A 12,094-nucleotide genomic window follows, 5' to 3' on the forward strand; every position below is an offset into this window, starting at 1 on the left:
CAGAGTCCACAAAAGGTAGAAAAAAATCATTTTATTTCTATTTTGTCATTACAATATATCAGATTTGAAATATATATCCTGCTAGAGACATAACTGGGGATTGCAAAGCCCAAGCAGTGCATCTTTAGCTTCCAGCTGGCTTAGGGCTCTCTCTGACCAGGGGGCACTCCCCTAACTCTATTCCTGTCATGTATGACTGCAGTATTCTGTTAGCATATTTCTGTGTAGCATTCTGTAATAATTTGGCTTGTTCAGTTTTCTTGATAGTAGAGGGGATATAAGTGAAGGGGAGGGGAGACAGGGGTTTTGTTGGTCCTTGCTCTGAATATTTATATTTATAAAATGACAATTGTACAGAATATTGTTTCTTTTTATACTTTAATAAAATACGTTCAATATAAAATCATAACTGAGGCTTGTGCAGATGGGATCAGATGGTTTGTGGGGACCGAGGTTGCGGAGACGGGGCGAAAATGTGTTTTTTTTTATTTCGGTCTTAGTAGTTTGCCGGTCCACAAAATAATTCTTTTATTTCTGCCGGTCCAAGGGTGTAAAAAGGTTGAAGAACACTGCTCTACATCACTTGTATTGGGTAGCTCTCCATGCTTGGGTAACATAGTAACATAGAAAATGACAGCAGATAAAGACCTAAACGGTCCATCCAGTCTGCCCATAACGTATACCCATTAAAACAGTGGTTCCCAACCCTGTCCTGGAGGAACACTAGGCCAATTGGGTTTTCAGGCTAGCCCTAATGAATATGCATGAAGCAAATTTGCATGCCTATCACTTCCATCATATGCAAATCTCTCTCATGCATATTCATTAGGGCTAGCCTGAAAACCCGATTGGCCTGGTGTTCCTCCAGGACAGGGTTGGGAATCACTGCATTAAAAAATACATGATTCGATTAAGTTGTCTCTTCTTTGATATTTCTGGGCTGTAGACTGTAAAGTCTGGTATTGTCCTAGGTTCAAATGCTGAAGTTGCCATTCAAACTCACTCCAGCCTATCCAACCATCCCGTTGTTTGCAGACATTTACCGTAAAGTCTGGCCACTAACATCTTCATGTTCCAAGTAGAGGTCTGCAAGGGAACAGGGATTGCGGGAATCCCCCCTAACCCATGGGACTCCCATGGGGACCCCCCTCCAGCCAATGGGACTCCCACGGGGATGGAAGGCTTTAGAAGGAGGGTTCGTCCATATAATATAATGGACACGTCAGCCTTAGTAAAAGAGGGGGTTTATAAGTTAATTACCTGAACAGAAAACAAAAAAAGGGTTCCACCAAAGAGATTCCACAAGGAAAACAGCAGCGCAAACACAAAAGAAACTGTGGAATTGATGATTCTGTCAGAAGTAATTGCTGCTTTTTATGGGGACGGGTGGGGATGGAGGTAATTCCTTGCGGGGATGAGTGGGGACGGAGAGGATCCTGGCGGGGACGGGTGGGGACAGAGAGGATCCTGACGGGGACGGGTGGGGATGGAGAGGATCCTGATGGGGACGGAGAGGATCCTGGCGGGGACAGAGAGGATCCTGGTGGGGATGGAGAGGATCCTGACGGGGACGGGTGGGGACAGAGAGGATCCTGGCGGGGACGGGTGGGGATGGAGAGGATCCTGACGGGGACGGAGAGGATCCTGGCGGGGACAGAGAGGATCCTGGCGGGGACAGAGAGGATCCTGGTGGGGATGGAGAGGATCCTGACGGGGACGGGTGGGGACGGAGAGGATCCTGGCGGGGACGGGTGGGGATGGAGAGGATCCTGACGGGGACGGAGAGGATCCTGGCGGGGACAGAGAGGATCCTGGTGGGGATGGAGAGGATCCTGACAGGGACGGGTGGGGACGGAGAGGATCCTGGCGGGGACAGGTGGGGATGGAGAGGATCCTGGCGGGGACGGGTGGGATTTCTGTCCCCGTGCAACTCTCTCGTTCCAAGTTAGTGAACTTCCCATTGATGCCCACCCCAGCTCACCCTACACCGAATCACCATATATGGGAAAGCCCAAACGAGCCTCTGCAAAATAGATCATTTTTTTTCTGAAAACAAATCGATTCGACTACAGAATTGGACACCTCTATTATGCACGTAGATTTAGACGCAGGATCTGAACCTAAATTTATGTGCGAGTCAAAAAAAAAAAAAGGTGAGGAAATGAGTAGGTTGAGGGCATTCTTTTAAATTATGCCCATAACTACAGACTTAGGGCCTTTAGGCCTAAATTTAGGCCGGGGTATTTGCATCATATTATTGAGGCGGTTCCCAGGAAAAAGTGCTAGTTTATAAACCATGTCTAACTTTAAGGGCTCCTTTTACTAACGCGGAACAGCGCGTGCTACATTGCCCCGCGCTAGTTCTAGAAGCGTATTGCGCGATAATTCCCTGCTTGCGCTAAAAACGCTAGCGCACCTTAGTAAAAGGAGCCCTATGTTTTTAGAATGGCTCTTTTTAAATGTGCCGGACGGTCCCTGACCCTCCGGCGTTTCGGCATTGGCGGAACCAGTTGCACCAGTTGGCCATCTGGGAGGCGCCAGATACCGGAGGGGCAAGGAAGCGAAAGATGTTGCTCTTGAATATCTGGGAGCCGTACATAGAAAACATAGAAAAGGGCCAAGGCCCATCAAGTCTGCCCACTCCATTGACCCTCCCTCCTAGCTACCCTTTGAGATATGGTGCTCTGATGACCCATCCCCTTAACTCTACCCTCCTAGAGATCCGACCTGGGCATCCCATCTGTTTTTAAAATCTGCCACGCTGCTGGCCTCGATCACCTGCACTAGAAGCTCATTCCAATTGTCAACCACTCTTTCGGTGAAGAAATACTTCCTGGTGTCGCCATGAAACTTCCTGCCCCTGATTTTTAGCGGATGCCCTCTTGTGGTCAAGGGTCCCCAAAGAGAGAACATATCATCTTCCACCTTGATACGACCAGTGATATACTTAAATGTCTCAATCATGTCTCCCCTCTCCCTATGTTCTTCGAGAGAATATAGTCGCAATTCGTTCAGCCTTTCCCCGTACGGGAGATCCTTGAGCCCGGAGACCATCCTGGTGGCCATTCGCTGAACCGACTCAACTCTCAGTACATCTTTACGGTAATGTGGTCTCCAGAATTGCACACAGTACTCCAGGTGAGGCCTCACCATGGTTCTGTACAGTGGCATTAGGACGTCGGGCTTCCGACTTACAAAGCTCCTGCGGATACAAGCCTGCAAGCCTTGCATCCAAAGGGCCGCAGTGTGGTCTTACGTTGGGTGAACTAATCTGGGCACTCAGTTAGTGGGGCTGGGAGAGTACTGGTGAGGGTGACGGGACTAAATCGTGCGAGACAATGGCGCGCCGAAGAAAAGCACTATTTTAAAGGGCTCTGACGGGGGGGTGTCATCACGCTGACGTTGTTGGGGGGTTGTAACCCCCCACATTATACTTAAAACTGAACTTTTTCCCTAAAAAAAGGCAAAAAGTTTGGTTTCAAGCATAATGAGGGGGGATACAACCCCCCCAACAACGGCAGCGAGATGTCTGTTAAGTAAAGTAGCGGGGTTCCCCACCAACACCCTCCATCGGAACCCTTTAAAATAGTGCTTTTCTTCGGCGCGCCGTTGTCTCACGCGATTTTATCTATGAACCATGGTGAGTATAGGTGGGATGGGACGGAGAGTACCATTGGGGGGGAGGGGTGGGGGGATTGGGTAGGGGAGGAGAGGGGTACTGGCCGGTTTGGGCACTTAGTTACGGTTGGGATCAGTGGGTATAGGTGGGGGGAAGGGGTGGTGTGGCATCTTCGGGGTTCATAAGTCCAGGGCCTCGGAGTGCTTTCCGCCGCTTTATTCTCGCTCGCCCTATGTGGAGTAGGAAGGGGGAGGGGGGAGTTTGGTGGTTGTTATTTTTCCTGCTTGTTATTTATTGCATATGATGCATTGTTATTTGTACTGTGCACCCGTAGGGTGCCCTGGCCTTGGTTTTGTTGTTGTTTTGCATCAATAAAAATTGTTTGAACCTAGAATTGCTCTTTTTTTCCAGCACTGATTTTCCAGGGTGCTATATACAGAATTTAGCCCTCAGTGAGTGCATATGGTTTTTCTCCCATGTGGATCTTCTGGTGAAGTTTTAAGGCTGAACGCCGAGTAAAGCTTTTATTACACTCGACACACGTAAAAGGTTTCTGGCTGGTATGGATCATTTTGTGAGATTTTAGATATGCAAATAGAGCAAAGCTTTTATTACACTCAGTACACGTGTATGGCTTGTCTCCCTTGGTGTCTTTTTAAGCCTGAAAGGCAAATGAAGCTTTTTTTGGGGGTATAATCATCTTTATTGATGTGAAAGGTATACAAAGACAGTAAAATACAAACAAGAAGGAGCAGACCAAACGCAGGTACGCAAATCATACAAGAGCAATACCCTGGCAACACAGGCCAAGATGTCGGACCAGAATGTCAGTGCCAAACAATTAAAGAAAAAATGAAACAGGGTGCCAGCTTGCACCTTACATTTGACACAAGTGTCATCAGTCCAAAGTCCCATCCTTGCACCCCCTCACCCTTGTGAGATACACCCTATGTAGAATGTGGAATTAGGTCTCCTGGAGGGGCGCCACCTTCACAAAAGTGTAAACATTCTGAAAAAAGCCCTGCAGATCAAGACTCCCAACTCCAGAGCCCAATCCCTGGCCAACGATGTAAGGTAGGTCACTCCCCCTCCAAGCCTATACCAAATGGAAATCTTATTCAAGTGAGGTGGGGTAAGGAGTAATTCCTTGTCTAGCAGGCCATGCTCCCATCTCTCGGCAAGAGTATGTACGAGGGATTGGTAATAATGGTGAATTTGTAGGTAAGTATACAAGCCAGTAGGTGATACACACCACTGCTCCCTAAATTGGGAAAAGGAAGGGAATTATCCCCCCCGGTCCAATACATCCCCAAGTGTAAAGAGCCTCTCCTCCAAACCCTGTAGGGAGTTCATACCAGGTAAAAAGCCCGGATTGTGAAGAAGGCAAAGACAAGGGGAGGCAGAGACAACTTTATCCTGCTTAGTTCTCCACCAATGCAAAGCTCTACGAAAAGGTAGCAAGAACTCCAAAGGAGGCCCCCGTCCCTCTCCCAGCACCCGTAAGCCATGAATGAAAGAAATGAAGGACATAGGGGAACAACAGCTTTCCATCAGCCCCTCAGGGGAATGACAAGTGTAGTAAAACACTTTCCGCTATCCAGCGTATCAAAGAAGCATAAATCGGGCAAGTTCAAACCTCCCAGGTGTTTAGCTCAGGACAGTTTTTGAGAGCTGGGACGCCCCGCCCTAGAGTTCCAAATAAAGGATCTTATTATAGACTGAAACTGACGCTCATCAACCCTGGTAACCCACACTGGCATAGTTTGCAATGGATATAAAAGTTTTGGGAAAAGGACCATTTTAACTAAGGCAACTCTACCCATCAGTGATAAAGGAAGAGAGCGCTACCTAGTACAAAGATCTTTAACCTTTGATATACCCGCAGTGATATTAGCCTTATAAAGCTTCCTGGGATCATGACACAGCACTATGCCCAAGTATTTCAATTGCTCTGAAACGATACGTACCCCCAACCTCATATGTCAAAGTGCAGGACCCGGATCTTGTAGCAATAAGGTCTCAGTTTTGTCATAGTTGATCTTCAAACCTGAGAACGTACCAAAAGTATTAATAGTAGTCATTAAATGGGGAATATGAACATCGGCATGTTTGACGTACAAAAGCATGTCGCCTGCGAATAAACTAATATGAAACTCCCGAGTACCCACATCCAACCTTTCCACAAGAGAATTTTGACGAATAGAAGCGGCCAGAGGCTCAACCGAGAGAAGGAACAACAAAGGCGACAAGGGACACCCCTGTCGCGTTCCCCAGGCCAACGGAAAAGACTCGGAGACTCCTCCATTAATCAACAATTGGGAAGAAGGGTTATGGTATAAAGCAGTGGTCTCAAACTCAAACCCTTTGTGGGGCCACATTTTGGATTTGTAGGTACTTGGAGGGCTGCAGAAAAAAATAGTTAATGTCTTATTAAAGAAATGACAATTTTGCATGAGGTAAAACTCTTTATAGTTTATAAAACTTTCCTTTAACAGTTAAAAGGAAAGATATATAAACTATAAAGAGTTTTACCTCATGCAAAATTGTCATTTCTTTAATAAGACATTAACTATTTTTTCTGCGGCCCTCCAAGTACTCTATTTTTTTCTGCAGCACTCACATTTAAAGTTCAATATCTTTTCTTTCTCAAAACTGGCACATTTCAATCATTAAATTGAAAATAAAATCATTTTCCTACCTTTGTTTGGTAATTTCATCAGTCTCTGGTTGCACTTTATTCTTCTGACTATGCATCCAATATTTCTTCCCTTCTTTCAGCCTCCTGTATGCTTCCTCTCCTCCAGACCTCATTCCCTCCCCCAACTTTTTCTTTCTTTCTCTATGTCTGTCTTTCTCTGATTCCGTGCCCCATTTTTTGCTTTTTTTCTGGCTCCCTGTCCCGCCCCACCTTCTTTCTTTCTTCCTTCCTTCCTTCCTGCCCTCCCCCATGCCACCGCCGCCGCGGAATAGGCTGCTGCAGCTGCCGCTATCGGGAACAGGCCAAGATCTTCCTGCTTCTCTTCTGCACGAGGCCGACCAACTCTCGCCGCCCGACGTCAATTCTAACGTCGGAAAGGATGTTCCGGGCAGCCAGGCAGCGATTGGCTAGCCAGAACGTCCTCTCGACATCAGAATTGACGTCGGGCCGCAAGAGTTGGTCGGCCCCGCAGGGAAGAGAAGCAGGGAGATCAAAGAGCACGGTGCCGACCTAATCCACGATGGCAGCAGTGAGAAGGGAAGGGAAGCAGGTTGGACACCACTGCTCTAGACAAGCCGCACTCTAGGGAGAACAGTGGACCGCACCCCCCCTTGGTAGGCCACTGGAGCAGCAGCGTGTCTGGCCGGCTCATTCGTTCAAAGCCGCGAGTGGCGGCTCCTTGCGAGATCTGTGCCTGCGTCTGAAGCCTCTCTGATGTTGTGAGCCGCCACCCCGCGGCTTTGAACGAACGAGCCGGCTGCTGCTCCAAAAGGAAGAGAATGATCGCCTCCAGACCACGGGCCGCAAATAAAACCTGGAGAGCCACATGCGGCCTGTGGGCCGCATGTTTGAGACCGCTTGTATAAAGCCATCACCCAATACACAAAATCCATAGCAGCCCAGCAACCAGAAAAAAATGCTGCCATGAGACCATATCAAAAGCTTTTTCGACATCGAGGCTCACTATCAGTGATCGGTCAGAAACAGCATGAGGGGCCTGTAAGACCGTAACAACTTTTAGTAAGTTGAGAGAAGCATGCCGACCAGGCACAAAACCTACTTGATCTTCATGAATTAAAAGGGGAAGCAGTTTGATAAGATGTGCGGCCAGAATGGCTGCCAGTAACTTGACATCCTGGTTTAATAGCGAAATCGGTCTGTAAGAGTCCAGTTGGTCAGAGGGGCGGCCTGGGTTTGGTAACACAATCACAAATGCTTTGTTATGATTATCTCCAGGGGAAGTGCCCAGACGTAAGGCCGTAAACATTGCCTGCAATGGGCCCACAACTGCAGGATTTAGTATAAAACTCAGGGCCTAGCCCATCAGGGCCCGGTGTTTTTGCAAGCTTCAAATTTTTGATGGCCATCTGAATTTCCAGTCCAGCAATCGGCGCATTAAGCATGTTCCTCTGGTCTAAGATCAACCAAGGGAGATTTAAAGGACTGCGAAGATCTCCAAAAAGATCTGACAACACTGGAAAAATGGGCCAAAAAGTGGCAAATGAGTTTCAACATAGGGAAATGCAAGGTCATGCATATAGGGGAAAAAACCCCGATGTTCACTTACAAAATGGGGGGGATCAGCGCTAGGGGTGAGCAACCTTGAAAGAGACCTAGGAGTGATGGTAGACACAACATTGAAGGCGTCGGCGCAGTGTGCCATGGCCTCAAGGAAAGCAAACAGAATGTTGGGTATCATTAAGAAGGGTATCACGACCAGGACAAAGGAAGTCATCCTGCCACTGTATCGTGCTATGGTGCGCCCGCACCTGGAGTACTGTGTTCAGTTCTGGTCGCCATACCTCAAGAAGGACATGGAGGTACTTGAGAGGGTCCAGAGAAGAGCAACTAAGCTAATAAAGGGCATGGAGGACCTCTCATATACTGACAGACTGAAAAAGCTAGGGCTTTTCTCCCTGGAAAAGTGGAGACTTAGAGGAGACATGATAGAAACCTTCAAGATCATGAAGGGCATAGAAAAAATAGACAGGGACAGATTTTTCAAATTAAGGGGATCAATAAGTACAAGGGGGCACTCAGAGAAATTGAAAGGGGAGAGGTTTAGAACAAACGCTAGGAAGTTCTTTTTCACACAGAGGGTGGTGGATACATGGAACGCGCTACCAGAGGATATGATAAACAGGAGCACGCTACAGGGGTTCAAAGAAGCTTTGGATAGGTACTTGGAAGACAAAGGGATTGAGGGGTACAGATAAGAGTAAAGGTAGATTATAGGGATGGGATTAGAGTTAAGTTACAAAATTAATCAGGGACCACTGTTCAGGCACTAGGCCTGATGGGCCGCCGCGGGAGCGGACCGCTGAGCAAGATGGACCTCTGGTCTGACTCAGCGGGGGCAACTTCTTATGTTCTTAAAGTGGCAAAAAACTTATCTCGCTCACTCTCGTCAAAACCCTGAGCCGCATACAGGGACTCGTAAAAATCGACAAACTGTTTGGTGACGTCCTGATGGCACATATGAAGCTTACCAGATTTGTCTTTGATAGCAGTAATAATATATTTGGGTTTAGAAGGTTGGACCAGATTAGCCAACAGACGCCCGGTTTTATTGCCCCATCTATGTAACCTATATTTATAGTAGATACTGCGCTCCGCTCTCTGGTTGAGGAGGCTATTAATTTGTGACTTAAGGTTCCCTACCGTGACCTTCAGCTCAGGGGTAAGAGTAGTACTATGTAACAGGCGGATTCACTGTAGTTCCTTGGAGAGCGAGAAAACAAGTCTCCCCTGACCCAAAAACAGGGTGAAGGGCAGAGGCAGTCCAACCAAAACAACCTACCACAAATTATTGAGTGGGAATGGGAAGCCCTCAGTCTCACAGCTTGCAGTGAGGACACGTCCCTAATGCACCAGCTGTCACAGTCATACACCCAAGAAGGTATTATCTGTGAAACATCCCCGGGCTGACCCGTGTATTGAAATAGTGTTCTCCTTGGAGAGCAACAGGAGAGCCGCCTCTCTTTTCTTTTTCAAAACAGTCGAGTATGCCAGAATATGGCCTCGCATTACAGCGTTAGCCGCCTCCCAATAGATAAGCGGTCCTGTATCATCAACAGAATTAGTAGCAAAAAATTTGTCCCATTTACCCTGCAAATAAGAATGGAAATGGCCAACTAGGTAAAGACTAGGTGAAATAGGCCAGACACCTCGCAAGGGAGACTGCCTAAACTGTATAGTAACCCCCAAAAAGGCATCAGAGAGCACCGGAGGAGATAGCGTAGTCTGTAGCACCTTAGGGAACAAAGAATCGGATACCAACATGTAATTGATACGGGACTATACACCTTGGGGGTGTGAGTAAAGGGAATAATCCAGATCCTTGGGGTGGAGTACTCGCCAAGCATCCAATAATCATAAGAACATAAGAATTGCCACTGCTGGATAGTTTGCTCCCGTGGCGGCCCTTAGGTCAAAGACCAGTGCCCTGAGTCTAGCTTTACCTGCGTATGTTCTGGTTCAGCAGGAACTTGTCTAACTTTGTCTTGAATCCCTGGAGGGTGTTTTCCCCTATAATCCTAGTTCTTGCATATGAAAATTCACTCCTCGAGTGCTAGTGCCTGGTGCTGCAGATTTTGGCGGTTTACAATCTATGGCAGGATCCGCTACAATATTGCAATCACCTCCCAAGAGCAGATAGGTACCCACCAAAGGGAGATAATAAGCCCACCATAATAAGTAAAAATTTGGAGCATATATATTGGCCATTACAATATTATGTCCCCACAACTCTCCCACTAGTATAATGTAACGCCCCTGGGGATCTGCAATTTGCTTATGAATGTTATAGGGAATGCATCTATGTATGAGGATCGCTACCCCACGTTTCCGGGGAGAAAAAGAGGCATAACTCACTTGACCCACCCAGTCCCTCCTGAGTTTGGCGTGCTCTACCCCCGTCAAGTGCGTTTCTCGAAGGAACGCTACATCGGTGCGCTCCTTTATTTAGGTCAAACAATTTTTATTGATGAAAATAGGCACCAACAAGAAAACAGCAGACAAGAAGGCATAACAACAAGGATGATAAATCCAAAGAAAGAGCAAACAAAACATCATCAAATGTGGGAGAACAACCACAATAGAACCCATCCCCCACAGACGTCCCCCCCGCATAGCAACAGGACATCAACAAGGTAACAATGCGGGAAGAAGCCCAGGTCCCGGTGTCCGATGGACCTCAGCTTGCAAGGGGAGGGTTATAGAGGCAAAGAACGAAGCAATGAACACAACCACAGCAGAAAAAAAGATACAGGTGCACCAAAAGCCACACAGCAACGATATCCCAAGAACACCCCCCCCCCCCCCCGCCCAACCAGAACAAAAAAAATCAACAACTCAAGAACGAAGGTCAGAACAGAAACCAAGCAAAAGCAGAACTTTCAGAGCCCTGGACTCTGATGAGCCCCAAAAAAGCAAAAAATAGACCTCCCGAGGAAAAAAGAGAGAAAAAAAAAAAGGAAAGAAAAGCCGGGAAGAGGCCACCCCAAGGCCGCGAACCCCTCACCAATCAGGAATCAAATAGGCAAAGTATTAAGAATCAAACTGCAGGCTCGAGGAAACAAAGAGTAAATATAAGGACCCCAGACCTGCAAAAAAGAACTTCAATTGACACAAAGAATGACGCACTCGACCGCTCTCAAGCAGCATCAGAGCATGCAAACGGTTACACCAAGCCCAATAAGAAGGAGCCCGATCCGAAACCCATTCCCCCCAAATAATCTTCTTAACCACTAAGCTAGCTTTCCACAAAAATAACCTACTTGCTCCTGGGGGAAAACGAAAGGCCTCATATTTATCCAACAAAAACCCTGCCAGAGTCAAAGGTATAGAGCGGCCCAACAGAAGATCCAAGTAGCAAGTCCCCGTCTCCAGAAAGCCCGGACCACAGAACTGCTCCAAAAGGCATGGAAAAACGACTTAGGAGCACTGGTACATTTCTCACATTGCGGGGAGTCTGCGAAACCCGAGTGAAAAAGTTGGATTCGCATAAAATAAGCACGATGTAATACCTGAAACTGACACTCTTGGAGCTCAGCCGAAGCCGAAAGGGTCGGAATACACTTAATAAGGCAGGCCACATCCAGATCTGCGAGTCGCATGCCCAAGTCCGAAGCCCAACGAGCACACAGGGAGTCCCACAGCAGAGGCGAGGCAACGTCATTCAATGCCTGATGTAACGCCGAAACTGACAGACCATCTTCTGAAAAGGGATCAAAAAGGCCACGCAGCTTACCATCCAAACCCAATTGCAGACCTTCCCCGGCCAAAGAGCATACATAATGATCCAATTGTAAGTAAGCAAAAAAATCAGTATCGCGAATCCCATCGCGTAGCTGAAAAGTGTGTCAAGGGGGAAGCGAACCCTCCGGGGTAAGAACGTGCTCCAGCAAAGTGATACCCAATCGAATCCAGCGTCTAAAGGATGCAGACATCCGGCCAGGCAAGAAGTGAAGATGTCCCTGCAGGGGCAGTAAATCAGACACTCCAGGCCGAGCACCAAAGCCCTCCAGCAATCACGGAGAGAACCCAGCAAAAGACTCGATTTCAGGTGGGATGGGAGAGAAGATCGAGGAGCATGTAACAAAGAAGACAGATGCCAAGTAACAAAGCAAGCAAGCCTGATTGTATTTCTTCAGATCAGGAAACCCCATGCCTCCCCATGACCAAGAGCCCAACAAGTAACGAAAAACCATGCGAGGCTTTCTCCCCCCCAAAAAGAAGCCGAGAGAGAAGCTGATGCAACGCATGGAGATCCTTCT

At 47.5% G+C, this 12,094-nt stretch overlaps 1 protein-coding gene across 1 annotated transcript in view; it reads right to left on the reverse strand.

Moving 5' to 3' along the window:
* Positions 1–5,601: 5,601 nt before the first annotated feature.
* Positions 5,602–12,094, reverse strand: part of LOC117355030 (oocyte zinc finger protein XlCOF6-like) — a 37,364-nt gene continuing 30,871 nt past the window's right edge. Inside the window, exon 7 of the mRNA XM_033932976.1 lies at positions 5,602–5,666. Coding sequence (XP_033788867.1) covers positions 5,602–5,666 — 65 coding nt within the window. The remainder of the gene's footprint in view (positions 5,667–12,094) is intronic.

The sequence above is a fragment of the Geotrypetes seraphini genome, chromosome 2 (assembly GCF_902459505.1).
Source record: "Geotrypetes seraphini chromosome 2, aGeoSer1.1, whole genome shotgun sequence".
Lineage (NCBI taxonomy): Eukaryota > Metazoa > Chordata > Amphibia > Gymnophiona > Dermophiidae > Geotrypetes > Geotrypetes seraphini.